Source organism: Furipterus horrens, unplaced genomic scaffold (assembly GCF_987537825.1).
Source record: "Furipterus horrens unplaced genomic scaffold, mFurHor1.1.pri manual_scaffold_7, whole genome shotgun sequence".
Classification (NCBI taxonomy): domain Eukaryota; kingdom Metazoa; phylum Chordata; class Mammalia; order Chiroptera; family Furipteridae; genus Furipterus; species Furipterus horrens.
Window position 1 is genome coordinate 88,871,980 of NW_028327177.1, and position 18,513 is coordinate 88,890,492.

Genomic DNA, 18,513 nt, shown 5'->3' on the forward strand with positions numbered 1-18,513 from the left:
CTGCAGTCTTTTTCCTCCTGGGTGCAAACCCTATGGAGATGTGTACATATGCTCATTAAAATATACGTTCAAGATTTTCGATCACTGGGCTTCCCGATAAACATTACTCACTTCCTCACACAACCACAGCAAAAATTACAACTAAACTACAAAACAACTATCATTCAGAATCATCAGAAAACTGAGCTGTATGGAAGTCCAACAATCAAAGAATTAAAGAAGCCACACTCATCTAGATGGGTAGGAAAGGTAGAGATACAGAGATACGCCAAGAGACCTGGAGTGGCAGAGATATGAAATGGGTGGTCCCACACCCACGTGTGCTGGATAAAAATCAGAAGGGATACCTCGAGAGTGAGGGATTCCAGGCCCACACCAGACCACCTAGCCCAGGGTTTCAGGGGCAGAAAGATAAGTCCCCATAACGTCTGACTACAAAAACCAGTGGGAGTTGGAGTGGCAGAGAAAACTGCAGAATTCTCAGGAGTCTCCTCTTGAAGGGCTGCACAGACTTAAGACTTACACAGACTCACTCCCTCTGGGCTCCAGCACTAGGGTAGCACAGTTGGAAGGGCATCAGTGGCATACAGGGAGAAACTGAAGTGTCGGGCATCAGGGCAAGTGCCAGGGTACAGCTTCCTCCCAAGCAAAACTGCAGAGGCCAGGCAGTGCTATTGTTTCCTTTCTGAGCCCTCTGCAACACAGAGGTACAGAGCAGCAACACGATATTGGAGACTCCATCAACCGGGCTCACATGGGCTGCCCTGCCTTGGTGATTACCTAAGGCTCCACCCCATCCAACTTAGTGGTGTGCTTTTCTACAATAGGCCAGGCTATTAAGACAGGGAGTCAAAGCAGGTCTACCTAACACACAGAAACAAACAGAGGAAGGTTGCTAAAATGAGGAGGCAAAGAATATGGCCAAATGAAAGAACAGAACAAAACTTTAGAAAAAGAACTAAACAAAATGGTGTTAAGCAATCTATCAGATGCAGCGTTCAAAAGAGTGGTTATTAGGATGCTCAAGGAACTCAGTGGGTACTTCAACAGCATAAAAAAGATCAGAAATTAAGGTTACATTAAGTGAAATAAAGAAAAATTTACAGGGAACCAACAGCGGCATGGGTGAAAGTGAGAATCAAATCAATGATTTGGAACATAAGGAAGAAAAAAACATTCAATCAAAACAGCAAGAAGGAAAAAGAATCCCCCCCCAAACAAGGACAGGCTATGGAGCCTTTGGGACAACTTCAAACATACCAACATTGCATCACAGAGGTGCCAGAAGAAGAAGAGAAAGAAGAAGAAATTGAAAACATATTTGAAAAAATAATGAAAGAAAATTCCTTAATTTGGTGAAGGAAATAAACATGCAGGTCCAGGAAGCACTGAGAATCCCAAACAAGATGGACACAAGGAGGACCACATTAAGACACAACATAATTAAAATGCCAAAGGTAAAGATAAGGAGAGAATCTTAAAAGCAGCAAGAGAAAAGCAGAGATACCTACAAAGGAGTTCCCATAAGACCATCAGCTGATTCCTAAAAGAAACTTTGCAGGCAAGAAGAGACTGGCAAGAAGTATTCAAAGTGATGAAAAGTAAGGACCTACAACCTACATTCTCTATCCAGCAAAGTTATATCATTCCAAGTTGACAAATGATGCCCTTGACAAAGTGTCGGACCCAAATTACTAGAATCTCAAGCAGTTCTTGATGGAACCAGTCAGACTGGTTCTCAAAAACCTCAAACAAACTCACATAGGGAAGGAGGAGATGATCACATTCTTTAACTCCCTTTCCCCTTCTTTTAGCTCCTTTTCAGGTATATGAACCTAGGAGTGGGCTCATTCTTGTTCAAGTACATGTCAATGCAGTTCTATGTGAACACAATCTCATTTCCCCTGTTCCCATGAAGGTCATATGCCAGTAACCTGGTCCATTTTATTGGGGTTAGGGACACTCTTGAAACAAAACCTCCCTGTGTAACTCACCACACTAAAAATTCCAGTGTTAAATAAACAGCACAAGCCCACCTCGTATTACCCAAGCTCACAATTTTGAAGGGGAACAGTGGCTTGGCAGAAATCCATACAAATGCCTTCTTATTCCTTCCTCCCTTCTCAGTACTAGGACTTGGATCAGCCTTATTCCTCTCAGTGTCTCCCAAGCTCTAAGCCACAATTATGACAAATCACAGAACCTGAAATGAGGGCTGACGGGGTACAGTCAGACTTTCTAGTTTCCTGGGAGAAAAATTAACTCACTTCACATACGAAACTAGAAATGAAAAATATTAGATGCCTGAAAATTATAACTCTATGTTTATCTGATATGGAAATTAAACTGTTGAACCAAATGGGGGTAGAGCCAGAGGTGGAGTCCTTGCCTAGTGTGGATGTTGGTAAGAAAGCTACAGACCAGGAGACCGGGGTTCTGGGAGCAAATCTAAGGTTCTGATGTTTGATCTCAGAGAGGAAGAATTAAAAAGTAAGACACTCAAAAGCTTTCTTTAGACATTAACTAACCCACATTGTCACAAGGTTGATGCCTAATATATTACTAGTCAAAAGAGGAATTCTGAACATATCGATTCAACTGAAGTTATTCCCACAACTGTTTCTACTTGTCATTTAGACAAGTCTCTTCAGCAGAGAAACATATGCTCTTAACACCAAGTTCCAATTCTTGGATATTTCTGAACTCCTTTTAATTTGAAGTAACTGATGATAAGGAATCCTCCTCAACGCAAGGACACTTTATCAAAACATACCTTTAGAGGCTTCCGTCCCCAGTGGGTTTTCTAAGAAGTCCATCATGTCCTGGTTCCAGGCGTCACGGACTGCAGACTTGGATACCACCCTGTCATTCAGACGCTGCTGTGGTCGAAAGTTATTTCTCAGATACTCCACTGACTTGACGTGGTCTTGCTGCTCTGTGGTAAAGATTGAGTAAAACGCCTCGAGCTGAACAGAGGACAAGATTGGGGAGACAAAAAGAACATCCATTAGAAAAGCTCTGTGGTCCAAAGTGTGTGGGGGTGACAAGAACACAAAAATGGTAGGACATGTTCTATGCCAAGTTTGACAAAGCCTGTGGGGACACAGGCTGCCAGCCAAAATCACTGCCAACAGGCTTATCTGGTTAAGATTTCTGTCCTGCCAACTAATCAGGAAAACACTTCACTGGTGGGTATAAAGAACTCTTAGTTTGTGTCTCAGGAGTCCCAGATTTTCTGCAGTCCCCCTCCCCACCCTACTTTGGTAAGACCTTCAGTATTAAGGGAACACAGAGCATTGGTAAAACCAGTAGGTTCCAGAGCCAGATGACTTCAGTGGGAATTCTAGCTCCATGGCTCAACTACTCTGTGACTCTGAAAAAGATATGCTTAACTTCTTTGAGCCTCAAGATTTACTCATTAAAATGGTGATAATTACAGCAGCATCTCCTTGATAGTGTATAAGTCAGTATTGCATGAGATAATCCATGTACAGTGCTTCAAATAGTTTCTGGCACACGAGATCTCAATAAATATTAATTATTTAATTCATACTAAACATCTCCTCATATGCTAGGGATCCAGTGCATCAAGTGCTAAGTCACAAAATTGTTAAATGCATGGCTTGCAAGTTAAACTGCCCACCAAGGTCAGCATTTACCAAGTGCATAATAATAGTCTAATAATAACAGTCAAGATATTCAAGCTTTCTGTAACTCAAGCTTCCTCACTTGTAAAACAGATATAATACTAGTATCTATCTTTTCAGGTTATGAAAAAGATTAAAATAGATGCAAATCACTTAGCACTTAGTAAGCCCTCAGTAAAGATTGGCAGCTATGATTATTACTAACATTACTAAAAAACATTTTCCACAAAACTGCTGACCAAATTTATAGGAAAGCAAAGAAAAAACATTCAGAACTCCATGATCACATCTCTATGATCAAAAAGGATTCCCCTTGGCCCTCAACCTTCTTCTCATGGGAACAGGTCATACTAGGAGCGACGGGCTGGGTGGTAGAGGTTAGTTCCCAAATGGACCACAAAGTTATTCCTGTCACCAAATAAATGGACCATAACCCAGCGTTGCCAGCCACCAAAAAATGTCAACTCCTTGATGTGGAAGAAGAAAATTAAGGGTAGAAGAGAAACCGATTGAACTATTTCCGGACCGTCTGGCTTCTTGAATGCCAAACCAGAACACTTCCTGCAGGAGAATACGACACGGTGTGACGACGACAGAAAGATGCTTCCCCGGCAGGCACTGAGTGGCTGCCCTTGGTCTCAGGACCAGACGGTGGCTAACACCAATGCATAAATGAACAAGAGCATTAGTGCCTTGGTTTTCTGGTTGGTCATCTTGAATCCTGGAACTAATCCCAGTGTTTACCAAACAGCTTCCAAGAAGCAGACAGAAAATTACCTGCTTCCAGTCTGAAACTCCCTCTCTTTGCCTTAGAAAGCAATGAATACATAAATAAAGTAGGTAGGGATTTTAGCCAAGAAAAATCTTTCAAGTATATGAATTCACCTATCATTCCACCTTCCCTCCAACTCTGGAAATGTGAAGTGATAATAAACCATGAAACCTATTCTGCTTTTTCATCAAGGTAATAGAAACAGATGGTCTCTCAACCAGCCCAAAACCAAAGTTAGCACATTATTTCCGTTACTCAAATTCTCTATTATTCACACAGCTTTTCTTCTAACAACTTGTATTGTTGCTGTGTAGAATTAGCCTTTTCTCCTCATTCTTCCTTCAGATGTTCCTTCTTTATTTATAGTGAAAGAAGTAAGGCAATAACAGCAGAAAGCATTTTAAAAAGAGGATGGTTTATTCTGTCCAAAGGTGACCCACTCAGATGAAGATAATCGGAGGTGTTGAAAAGAAAAATCACCAAGCATGGTATACTTACTTGATAGGATGACCAAAATCTGAACTGAACACATCCAAAAATGAGAAAGTTTCAGATTTTCTTAGAGAAAATAACTTCTTAAAATTACATGAAGAGAATTAAAGACCCTCTGGAGATAGTCTAGGGAACAACCAACCAAAATGATTAAAGGGATGGAGAATAAATCCTGTGTGGAAAGGTTAAAGGAAGAGCAATTGTGTAGCCTGAAGAAAAGGCAAATAGGAGTAATTTGATTAAAGGCCCCTTGTATGTAGAAAATGCTGACCAGCTCTTCTCCATGTCCAGACAAGGCCAAGTAAGAGGAAACTGGTTTAAATTAAAGCCTGAGAAACGTGAGTTGAATAGATGAAGGAATTCCTTAACTTTCAGAGTGACTTAAAAAAAAAAAAAAAAAAGATGGGGATGTCATACATAGCAAGTTAGACCAGTTATTTTCTAGAAAAGACAACCATCTGTCCTGAAATAGTTTAATTCTAAGATGCTAGGAGAGGAAGTCCTGGGAGACTGTCTCAGCAGTACGATCTAAGCTTTGTTTATTCTCTACGATATTTGCTTCTTTCACAGGAAAGTATTTAGTTCTCCTAAAAAGTTTATTTCTGATGCTTCAGAAAAGAATTAGTCACATAACTATAAAAACAGGCAGCTTCTGAATATAACACAAAAACGCTTTTGCTTAAATTGCTTCTTATAATTTAATGACACACTATGGCTTAAAAGCTCTGCCACTTCCTTGTCATTAACTCAACCAGCCAAAAGATTTTGAAGGGAGGATGTGATGGTTCTAAGAGTGAACTAGTGACCCGAATGATATTATACTGTTAACTGGATCATATCCTTGATTGAGAGTCACACAAAAGAGGGAAAGGATGACAAGCTTAGACTCTCAAATATCCTGTCACGCCTCTAAATTGAATGAAAATTGCCACTAGACTCTCCCATTGGTAACTGGCATGCTTGGCTATTGACTAGAAATCTCCATGATTCCTGGATTGACAAGGGGAGTCTATATTTTTCACTTTGGCAGGTAAGCAGTGATCATCTGGGCCAGAAATCTACTGAAACACTGGTCTCTCCCTTAGCAACAGCTTTCCTTTCTCAGGTTTCAGTTCCTTGTGGTCCACCAGAGTGAAAATACTAAAAAAAAAAAAAAAAAAAAAAAAAATCAGAAATAAACATTTCATAAGTTTTAAATTGTGTACTATTCTGATTAGTGGGAGGAAACCTTGTGCTGCCCTGCTGCCCTGCCCGGGACATGAATCAACCCTTTGTCCAGTGTCTCCATGCTGTAGACGATACCTGCCCATTAGTCACTTAGTGGCCTTCTAGGTATCAGATAAACTGTGATAGTGTTGCAGTGCTTATGTTAAAGTCACCCTTACTTTACCTAATAATGGCCCCAAAGAACTGCAGTAGTGATGCTGGTAATTCAGACATGCCAGAGAGAAGCTGTAAAGAGTTTCCTTTGTGTGAAAAAGTGTGCGCATATATAGTATACATAGGGTTTGGTGCTGTCCACAGTGTCAGGCATCCACTGGGGATCTTGGAACATATACCTGCAGGTAAGGGGACACTACCATATATCATTACACAAATGCTTCCGGTTGTCCCTTGATCCTTACTATTGCCTTGTAACCACACTCTCTAAAGGTGAAACTGACCACCAACTGAGCGTCCACTTTTTTGATACCTGGGGATTCCACTTACAGAGACTACAGTGAAAAGGTGCCTCCTAAACTGTACAACACAGAAGCCCTGCCTAACGCTAGAGCCACAGAATAAACTAGACAAAGCAGTGTTTCTCTGGGCCTCTGACCAGCTTAATCTGTTCAGTTCTTCTAGATCTGGTTAACAGCCACACAGTGAGCCTTTGATATTTTTACTTTTTAAAATTATTATTTATTTGTTTGTTTACTTATTTATTTTCAGAGAGAGGGGAAAGGAGAAAGAGAGGGAGAGAAACATCACTGTGCGGTTGCCTCTCACTCGCGCCCCCAACTGGGGACCTGACGTGCAACCTAGTCATGTGCCCTGACTGGGAATACAGTGAGCCTTTTAAAATGTACATGACATCATGTCACCCATTCAATACCTAATCATCTGTGGGGCCCTAATATCTGGCTTGTGCCTAATTCTCCAACCTCAGAACTCTTACTGTTGCCCTGGCCAAGTGGCTCAGTTGGTTGGAGTGTCATCCCATACAGAAAAAGGCTGTGGGTTCGATCCCTGGTCAGGGCATGTACGAGAAGCAATGGATTGACATCTCTCTCTCTCTCTCTAGAATCAGTAATAAAAAATATCCTCAGGTGAGGATTAAAAAAAAAAACAAAAAACCTCTTACTCTTGTTACCTGGGTTCAAAACCCTGTTTGTAATAATCCCCACTTGCTAAATGTGTGACCTTGGTCAAACTATTTAATGTTTATGAGCTTCAGTTTTCTTACTTCTATAATGGAGATAACATCATTATCTATCTCATGTGCTTTTTGTTACTGTAAAATGAGTTACTATTTATAATGTGTTTGGCATAGTTCCTGGTGCACAGTAGACACTCAAGTATTTTTTCATTACTATTACTATTATTACCAGTTTATGAGGAATGTGGTAATCATGTAAGCTTCCAAAAACTGAAAGATGCTATATCTGGTTCTCCCTTCTTTTCCTCTTTATGTTTTAATATATCTATCAAACCCATTATGTGCCATGTACTTAGTTATGCACTTTACAAACATTATTTTGGTTTTTGATCTATTTTTAGTTTAAAATAACATTAACATTTTAAATAATATTATGTCAATACTAGCAGCTAATATTTATTTAGCATTTATTATGTGAAAGGCATTGTGCTAAGATTGTTATGTGCTTTCTCCTACTTAATCCTCACAGAAATCCTACAAAGTTGATGGTACTATCATATCATTATTATTTTTGACTGGTGAGGAAACTGGGCTTAGAGTCATTAAATAACTTGCTCAAGATCATACAGGAGGAACCAAGAGGTGACTCTCTTTTTCATGCTCTCAGCCACTTCATGCCAAAAGTGTCACAGGCCCACAGTAGTATTCACTGAAAGAGCAACACTGGGTGAAGAAACTGAACACTGTGATGACAGAAGCCCCTAAACAATTCCTCTCAGGTAATCCTGAAAGACCATTCATGCAGGATGCCCCTCTTGGCAACATAAGCCCATCTGCACTCTGGGTTCTCTGGAAAGAAACACCCTGTCCCAGCACAGAAGGACGTGGACAGTGGGAACAAGGTGGAAGCCTGCACTGTATTCGCCTCATTCTTCCTGACACAGGTAATAAACACACTTGAATTTATCTTTACTTTCATATAACTAATGAAGTCTTTATCATTTAGTAAAAACAAATGAAAGTTCTTATTTCTATGATATTAAATTGACTTTTTAACTTTTGAAGTGAACATGTAAAAATTTCTTTCTTTTATCCTTGCTTGGGGAGTTGTAATTACATTTTAACTGGTGCTGTTTCAAGAATAATTTTAACCTTGAATTGCAAATGTGTGAGCTGAAAGTATACATAAGTCATTTCAACTTAGTTTTTATTATAAAAATATTACAGAGAATAATCAGTTTTTAATCTGTTGGTTCGAATTAAAGGGAAGCTGAAATCTATTCATGCCGGTCATGTGCACCAAGACATCTCGTCCACAGAGTGGGGACAGTACCATTGTCTCTGAGGGGGGAAACGAAAAAAAATCAAAAGTAATAACGTTATGAACCTTGAAAAGGCGGATGTGCACAGTATTTTATGGAATGGGTACATAATGGCAATTAAACAATGCCATAGTCTGTTATAAGCATATTAAGAAGTTCCAGAATAAGCATTAGGGACTGAAATGTCATACCAAAGGTCAAGGACACACTTTAGCTTCACCATACATTTAAGAGGTGACAGAAGAGGTGCCGTTCTATTGGCTCATTATTAGACAAGACAATAATGATGGAATATTACATTCTCAATAAGCTAGAGCCTCCAAGGTTTACTTATTGAAACATGGCTGCAAAAATAAAATTCAAGAATAGCTAGCTAACTACCAGACCATGACATCGTCCTCCCATTGCACAGAGAACTTTCCATGAAGTGCTTATAGAAAGGCTGTCTACAGAAAGGAAAGGATTTAAACATAATTAACAAAGAAAGCTATCTGGTGTGGATTAATAACACCTTCAGCCCACTATTTAAAAAAACCTTCATTCACATGCACTGCCCATTATGTAGTGCTGGAATAGACTTTCTGAATTAAGTGATTCATTGTGACCTTGAGAGAAACATTAGAGCTGCAAGAGCCAGCAGCCATAGGTGGCAAGTCCTACGAGTTGAAATAATAATTATTTCAAAAAAAATGGGCTAAATAAAATATGGTAAAATTAATTTCACCTGTTTCTCTTTACATTTCTATTGTGGTTACTGGAAAATTTTAAATGATGTATGTGGTTTTAATTTTGTTCCTATTGGACAGTACTGCCCCAGAGCCTTGGTGCTCATTTAATAACAGCAATGAAAACCCCACCCAGTATCTTCTGAGCACTTCCTGTCATGCCAGGCACCAGTCCAAGCATTCTACACACATTCCACCACTTAATCTTTGTAATGACTCCATAAAGTGAGTATTATTAACACTCCCATTTTACAGATGAAAACCAAGGCAGAGAGCAGAGTTGTTGAGTAATTTGTCTGAAGAATGGAACCAGGAGTGGAACCCCAAGCAGTTTGGCTCCAAATAGAACAAGGTCTTAATTCAAAAGAGTTGTTCCACTGTTGATGAGAAAGAGAACACTGGTTTAAAAAACAGAAGTCATTCAAATAAACTTTTTCTACTGACTTCCATTTATTGTTAGTGGGGAAAAATTCAAACATCCTAAAGCAAACAAACTAGACATAGACATTTATTGTTGTTTTGATTGAGTCCCCAAGAAGCATTTAAATAAAATTCATGCTAAGGAAAATTATAGGCAGTGTCATATCAAAACTATAGGAAGCAAACAGTCCTGGAAAGGGAAGGATGGGATAGTCTCCAATGGCCAAAGCACCATCATTTGAGAGCCACTATTCTAGAATAAAACACATCCTAGTACACTGGACTCAAGGCGATCACGTTCTCTACTGGTCATGAACACAACATAGGCACCTATCTCAATGTGTCTGCTCCTTTGACCCTTACCCCAGGACTAAGAGTCACCACTTTGGGTGACAAAGTCATGGCATGATTTTTGCTGGCATTAGCAGCAGATGTCTAGTAGAGCCACATAAACTATCCTGACTGCTGGCCAACAAAGTCTACATGTGATTTTATTAGCAACACCATATTTAGTTCTAGATCATCACCAAGTCAAGAGTCTGGGTTCCCTGGCTACAGTGCTGGTTGGAATGTCCAAGCAGACTCACAAGAGAGAGCAAAAGAGAAAAAATAAGCAGCTTTTCATATTTATTCTGGCAGGTTTCAAAGAAATCCACATCATACAAGTCAACAGTCTGTGCCAACCACTGTCTTTTATGGTGAACATGCTCTCATTCTCTCTGCTTCAGGCATGCATACTGTGTAGGAGAGGAGACAGCGAGAAGGATGAGGCCTGGGAATGTCTTCTTTCTGACAGAAGGAGACATGGAACTGTCTACTTGGCTCTTCTGAATTGGCTAATTGCATCTCTGAAATGAACATGCTGTGCTAACTTCAGAAAGAATGCTGGCAGGGCCAGGGGGAGGGTCTGAAGTGATAATACGATAATACATGAATGGCTAATGCCTTCGTTTCTGAGGGCTGACACAGCTGTGACCTCCATGCAGCGAACAGCAGGCATTCAGTTTAGCCACAAAAAAAAATGAGCTGTTTTCCTCTACTGGGAGACAGGCAGGGATACATGAAGCTATGCCTGATAAAAGGAAAGTATTATCCAAAGGCGATTTATAGTAAAAACATGGGGAAGCCAGTATGATTATGATTAATTTATTTCTTCAACATTTCCCTGAAACAATAATTAATAGCTACACAGAAGCCACCCATTGAAAGTCAAAGAGAAAACCTCTTTCTTCATTTCTTCTGAGTTAATGGGTGGCAGGGAGTTTGAGGGTAAACCAATCTTAAAAAAAGGCTCAGTTATCAAATGTCAAAATGCTTCTAATTGACAACCACTTGAAAAGACATCCAAGCCTAAACTGAGACTGCAATAACACCTACTATGTGTTAATGGTCCGTATTTCTCCCCAACTTAACAACTACCATTCTTTGTCTCTGCCCTTCATAAGGCCAGGCTTATATTTCTTATCCTCATTATTGCAAGCCTTTATATCTTCGAAGACAAAAGCATTTATCTTAATCCACAAGGATTCCTTTTTAAATCTCCTCCCTCACCCCTGAGGATGTAAACATGTGGATTGTAATTTTATTTTAATGAAACAAAGCTGGCTTCACCATTAGGAAGGAAACTCACTTCATAGTTCATTATCTCCTTGAAGCTGGCAGACCCTATTCAGAAATCAAATTGCTAGTCCTTCTTTTTTGATAACAGCAGAAGTAAAAGAAATCTGAAAATCAAATGCTTTCCAAGAGCAATGACACCAAATAAGTCTGTTTTGCCTGGGCCCACACCACCTAACTTTGTTAGTGCGATGACCAGTCTCTCCTGCACAGAAGTCCTTCTGAACAACCTGCTCCATTTACCCCCAGAGGGGCAACCCTGATGTTTCAGGACGCTACCCAGAACTCTGCTGATTTATTCAAATTGGGCACATGATCCAAGAGCCAATCTGTTGGGTGGCCAATGTCTACTGGATCTAACTTCTTGAATACTATATGACATAAGAACAAGACTGTTGTCAGTTGGTAGCTGACCCTTAAGTTGAAAGGTCAGCTGGTACTAGAGTAACCATATGGGGCAAACAAAGGAACTAACAACTTGGAGAGAAGGAACCAGAATTTTGCAAAAGGACAGAATCACAAAGTCATAGGAGAAACTCCAAGATTTAAGAGCCTGTGTGGCCCCTGAAAGAGTAAAAAGCATATACCTCACTTTCTAGTTACATTCTGGTACCAATGGCTTTAACTCAGGATGCCCCCACTATCGTTTCCTAAAAATACTCCCTCTGCATAAGCTCTTCAGGTGGGTTTTTGTTTCTTATATCCAAAACAGACCTGACTAACACAACATCCGACCCCATTTCCCCTACTCTTTATTCCATATTCTCTGCTCTTGGTAGGGAAATCTTTGCACTATTTTCCAGGCCAGCCAGGTTCATAATCTTGTGCCGGTGTCTTCAGTTATATTACTGATATTATCATATCATTCCAAAACCTACCCCTTCCCTGTACGACATCCCTACCCCTAGACGTCAAGCTCTAGGGAGGCATGGCTACGAATGGCCAAATAGGAACCTTCCATTTTTAGGCATTGCTGGTTAACCTCTTAGAAATCCTTCCCAGTGTTCTATTTTCTGGAATTATGGAATAGAAACTGATGCTTCTGCTACCTCAGTGCATGCTGCATTGTTTGATGCCTAAAAAAAATCCCTCTAAGAATTTTCCTCTTTCAACTACTATTCCTAATGAGGTGATTTCAAGGCTCCTAATTCCCCTGGAAGTCCTCTTCCCCTCACGTTACTCCCAACCACATGCCCATTTCAGCAATTCCTACCCACAGTTATTGGCTCAGCCTAAACTCCCGTTATTACAAAAACTGCTCAGGCCACGCTCAGAGGTAAGCAGTTCACCATAGCGGTTAGCAACACAGGTCTTGAAATTAGACAAAGCAAGGCTTGGATTCTGGCTTCAACATTCATAAACCATGAATCCCTGGGCATGCTACCCAGGCTTTCCTCATCACAGTGTCCTTAACGTGTCCAATCTTAGCGACATATCCATCTCTCAATGTTGTTTCACCATTTAATTGAACACATGTAAAGTACTAGGAGCATACTTGGGACATGCAAAAACTCAATCAAGGGTGTTTTTCTTTTATTTCTTTGCGTGTACAAATCTCTCTTTTCTGAATGTTGGGTAGGTTTAGTGTTTCTGAGCATGATCTTTGGGATCAGACACCATGGCTTGGTAATCGGTTGTGTGACTTTGGGCACTTCTGTGTCCCGCCTCTACGAGGTGCAGGTATAAATAGCTACCTCATGAGACTGATGTTCGTGAGGATGAAATGTGTTAACACATGCCAGGAGCTTAGAAGAGCTCCTGGCACAAGATATAATCGTCACGGAGGAGAGCACAAGACTTAACACTAATACAACCCTTGATTTCATGGCTGCAATTCTCTTTAGTTAATTTTTAGCTGAAAAAACATTTTATATTTTACAATTCTTAGGTTAAAAAACATGTTTGTTAGAAAGAATGAAGGAATCAATGAGGATGAGAAGATCCAAACATTTAAAAAAAAATCCTATCTAGCAATGTTAGATAGTTAAGATAACACAAAACAAACACAGTAGCCCCATTTGGGAGCTGAAATCTACCTGGCGGTAAGAGATGGGCACAGGCTTCCGGAAGACTATCCACTCCACAATTTCGCTACACGGTGGGGTTGTCAGAGAACCTGTGTACCGGTAATAGCTGCCCAGGGATGCAGGCAGGAGTTCCCGGAGGATGAAAGGATCCAGAAAGGTCTCCTTCTCTGTTTGGGGAAGAGGCAAAAGAAAAGCACAATGGTAAGTCGTACCATGCTGCAGACAAACAGGCACAACCCTCTGCATGCTGGTGCCACATCACGAGCCTTCTGCTTGCTTATCCCCAAGGAGCACTAGCATTTGGTGGTGGGAAAGCCAAAGAAAACAAAGCAGCATTTCCCAGGCGTGTTCTGAGGCACCAGCATTGCACTGTAGTTCATGAAAAACAGGTTCCATGATGAACGAAACCGGGCAACTGCAGTCTCTCTCTCCCTCGATCCCTAGGAAATGGAAAAATACTAGCACAGTGAGGTTTCTGAGCAGTCCTGCAGAGAAGCAATGGGCTTGATTTTGTTTAACCCAAAACCCTCACAAGCTCGTTTCACCAGAAAACCCTTCTCTATCTGATACTAAGAACAAATAACCAGTAGAGCAAATTTTGGGGCACCCGTGAGAGAATCCATGTGAAAAAAAAAAAACAACAAAAAACTATCAATCAAAGGTAAAGTGCAGCTCCAAAGGCAGTTACATCTTATTTTGGTTTCATCCAAGGTCTATGGAAATCAAACTTATCCAAGGAATGACCTTGAACTTATAAAATGGCGACCCTGAAAATAGGCTTCTTTCTTCTACAAAAGTGCAAGTGTCTTCCCTAAAGCAGAAGAAGTGACGTTTAAGCTGATGCCTCATAATAACTATGAGAGAAACAAGGTACAGAAGGGTCACCAAGCTTCTTGGAGGCAAAGCTGGAGTATGAACCCAGGCATGTGGACACCGGAGCTTGCACGGTCTGACTCAGCTAAAGAAGAAGCTGCAGCTTCAATATTCAAGGGCCAGGGTAAAGGAAGAGAAGAGCATTTTTGGCCTTGGGAACAGCACATGTGAAGGTCCCGAGGCAGGAAGGAATAGTGCAACAGGGATTAGGGCTGTGTTAAAACTCTCCCAATCAGGCTCAGCAAATCAGCTTCTTTCACAGCTCAGAAAACTTTCTAGTCTCTACTCAGGTCTCCAAAAGTCTAGCCCTGGACTGAATTTAAGTCTGGGATGCTTTTCTCATCCCTTGTAGGCTATTATAATCCTGCTAATGATCTGTCTTAATTCCTTAATGGCCTTCACCCTCCTTGGGCCCCAGAACATTCCTGAGGGACTTCAGAGACCCAGGTTACTTCATGGACACACTTGTGCCTACAGGAATATTCTTCCCAAGCCTCACTCCTCCTCTCTCTTTCTTCTTGCACAACAAACAGTGCAAGTATTTGGGCAAATGGGTATCCCTAGACTCAAAAGAGGTCTCTGTAACTGGAAATGATGTAAAAACTCCAATAGAAAGAGACTGTGTTAGAATAATTAAAACTGTATTTCCTTTTAGTAGAGATTGGTTAAACAAAACTTAACATTTACTATATGCCAGGCACTATTCTGAGTATTTACATGCTGAAAAACATTTAAACAGCACTGACTGTATGCGGCAGGCCCGGGTCTGAGAGCTTTATATAGACTAACTTCTCTAATACTTAAAATGGCCCTTTTGTTACAGAATGGGGATGTCCAAAAATCCCCAAAGCCTGCAGGTTGGGGGATGGAAAAAGGAAACAGCTTTTAAGATGCCTTCATATGCCAGTGGCTAGTGGCTAGTGTCTTTGTTATGCAAATGATTTGGTTCTTCCAAGGCCCCAAGAAGATGGGGAGGGGTTTTGGACCAGGGAATGGTACAGAGAGCACACAGAGCCTGCGCAAGGTTCTGTAAATGGTCAGAACTCGTTACCACGCCCAAAGCGACAGAGAATGCAGTCAGGGGTTTAAAAATAGGTGGCAGACGTTTTAGCTAAGTTCTCCATGTGGTTTTGAGAAGGGAGAATACCATGTGACTTTGAAAGGGCAGAGGGAGAACCGTGCGTGATCCAGTGCTACATGGCATATGTTTTCCTGGATTGTTATACGGAGGCTGATAACATCATACCCCAGATCCTGAAAGACAGAGCTGACAGATAAGGGATGGGGAATTTCTGGGCATGGTTTTGGCTTCTAGCTTTTTGGGGAGCAAGGGAAGTGCTGGGTCCTGTGAGAGAACAGGGCTCTGAGCTGAAGTGTTCACTGCCCTCCCCAGGTTGCAATATTGTAAATAAAGATCTGTTTTCCTCAACACTAGTTGTTGGGCTTTACCCCAAGGCGCCACATGAAGGAACCCCCTTTTGCTCTGCAACACTGTGAAGTAGGTCCTATTACTACTAACACTTTACACAGCTGGAATGCAAAACTAGGTAGTTTAGAATCCAGACTTCCATTATTCTTAAACCATCACTGTGCTCTCTCACTTCACCACCCTATAAAGTACATACTTTTAATACTACGATTTCACACCTGTGAAATCAAGGCACAGAGATGGTAAATAGCTAATCCCAAGGTCACCAGTGAAAAGTGAAGTAGTAACAGTTAACCATGAGGCCCAGAAACCTTGGCTGATTCTCATGTAAGTCTTCAATTTGCATTTTAAAAGGAAAAATGAAATATTAACAATAAATGCAAAAAGTCCACCTACATAGGGCTCTATAATCAAAATGACAAAAGTGGTTTCTGTTAGACAAAAGGCCTGACATAATGGAATTGTCCCTCCACCCGCTGGCAAGTCTGGGCTTTAGTTTAAACCTGGTTTCCTGCAGCCTAATGATTGGGAGGATCTCTGCAAGTTCTCTTGGCTGGGACTGGCTTGGCTAAGAGGAGGAGATATTCTGGCCTTTGCTTGCACTTCCTAGGCTGTGTAAATAGTCAACATGAGGCCCGGAGCAGCTGAGGGTGCTTAGGGCTTGACACCACAACCAGAAAATCACCACTTTCATTTCTCCCTCATGTTGAAGGTGAACGTGGTGTCACGTTCACAGTGCAACACACACAACTTGCCTCAGGATCAAAGGCTCCAAACTAAAGGCACAGGAAATCTTTAGCTTTCCCTGAGGGGCCTGACCCAATATCAGGCAGTTCAGGATGCTGCAGGTGGACAGGAAGTGACCAGATAGTCCCTGCAAGCCCTGTGGAGGCAAAGCCCCCACCTGAAGCACCCATTCGAGGAAAAGGCCAGGGCTTTAAAAAACATATAAGATAAAGCAGAAACACCTGCGCTACCAAGCTCAAGAGACTAGATTTTGAAAGAGAACCCCATTTCAGTAGATCAGGAAAGAAAGTTTTTGTATAAGCTCGTGAATTAAGCAGGGACTCATGGAATCTGCAGCTGTAACCAACACTACACATGTACAGGGCTTTCTGTCCTTGACCAACCCAAGGGCAGGTTCTGGCTTTAACTGATTAGAAGGTGCAATCAGATGGGTAGTGAGGCGGGCACATCTGGTGAGGGCACAGGGAAGGTGGCTTCACTCTTATTCGTACCACCGCTGTCACTGCCCTTGGATCTTAAAGCTCTGAGACCTGGAAGGTCCTCAGACAGCCTAGTGCAGTGGCTCCATGAACGAAAGAACCGTTTCTTCAAATGAACTCTTACACAGGAGCTGGGCAACTCAAACGGCTGAACACACTGAGCTAGAAAATCAGGGACACTAAAAACTACCACTTTAGTCCAACTCTTTAATTTAACGGCCAGGGAAATGGCAGACCAGGGTGAAAAACTGGAGAATATAGACACTTGGATGGAATTCTTTCTTCAAGAAAACCCCTTAGAATCTGGAAGCAGTAAGCCGGGGAGCAGGAAAAAAATCACCTTGTGCTGAAAACCGAAATCGAACCACCGCCCTCCTCATCACCTCATTTCTCCATCCCTACAGGGGCAGATAAAGGAAGCAGATGCTCAGTCCGCCGGTTCAAATCCCCAATCTTCCACCTGTGACCTGCATAATACCAGTTACCCAAACCTTCCTAAGCTATTGTGAAAATTAAGTAAATCATTACAAGAAAGGGGTTCAGGAAGAGCTTGGAACACAGTAAACATGTCATAAACAATAATATTATCCTTAATTTTAATTATTCGTATATTATTATTGTTATTATTGTTCCTCTAAACTACCAAGGCCTAGCCATGTACATCTTACATAAGCATGCACTTCCTTTAAGTGCTTGTGCATGAGTCTTATTTTTTTTAAAAACTGGATTACTAGTGCTTTACAGGAGCATCATATCTGACATATTCTTCTTCAACCTGAGCAGTATAGGTTAAAATGTTTGAATTTTCTTTGCCAAAGCTCAAGCACGGCTTTGGAACCAACTGACATTTACAGCTGTGTGACCCTTAAGTAAAGATCTTAACCTCACAGGTACTTTCCTTATTTTACCAGGGCTGCTGTGAAAATTAAGCAATAAATAAATGTAATGAATGTAAAGGGCTTAGCACAGTGCCTTGTAAACCCTGATTTTTCAAGGCAAGCACTTGGCTGAGAATAGGCCAGCTCATACTGTGTTTTAAGCCAGGGATTAGCAAATGTTTTCTGTAAAGTGCCAGATAATAAATATTTCAAGTTTTGCATGCCAAGAGGCAAAAATCAAAGATGTTATATAAGTACCTATAGAACAAACACATTTCCACAACCTTATTAACATTATTCAAAATGCTAATAATCACTGAGGCCAATTTTTAAAATATGGGTCTTCTATAATAAGAATGGAATACTTTTTGGGAAAAAAGCCATTTCATTTAATTAGGGTTCAAATGTAAGAACCATTCTTAGCTTACGGACATGCAAAAATAGGCAGCAGAATTGATTTGGCCCTCAGGCCACATTTTAAGATGTGTTGGGGGCTGGGGGCAAATGTTAGAAAGTCACCTTGACAGTCATAACCAGATTGGGTGGGGTGTGGCATGCTCTATGTTCAGGTGCCTCCATCACTATTGTTAATTTCTTTCGTGAACATCCATTACAGAATTAACTCTTGAGTTGTCTTCTTTCTCCCTTGAGTTTTTTAACTTCTAATATAACATCGATTTTTACTGATCTTCCTGAAAATACTTCCTGTTCAGGCCCACAGGCAGC

General features: G+C 41.0%; 1 protein-coding gene across 2 annotated transcripts in view; it reads right to left on the reverse strand.

Annotated features, from left to right (window-relative positions):
* PTPRG (protein tyrosine phosphatase receptor type G) overlaps positions 1-18,513 on the reverse strand; it is a 721,348-nt gene that overhangs the window by 119,072 nt on the left and 583,763 nt on the right. For both annotated transcript variants that reach the window (XM_090283906.1, XM_090283905.1), the window contains exons 7-8: positions 13,391-13,548; positions 2,774-2,966 (exon numbers count right to left, since the gene is read on the reverse strand). In XM_090283906.1, the coding sequence (XP_090140032.1) occupies positions 2,774-2,966; positions 13,391-13,548 (351 nt within the window). The remainder of the gene's footprint in view (positions 1-2,773; positions 2,967-13,390; positions 13,549-18,513) is intronic.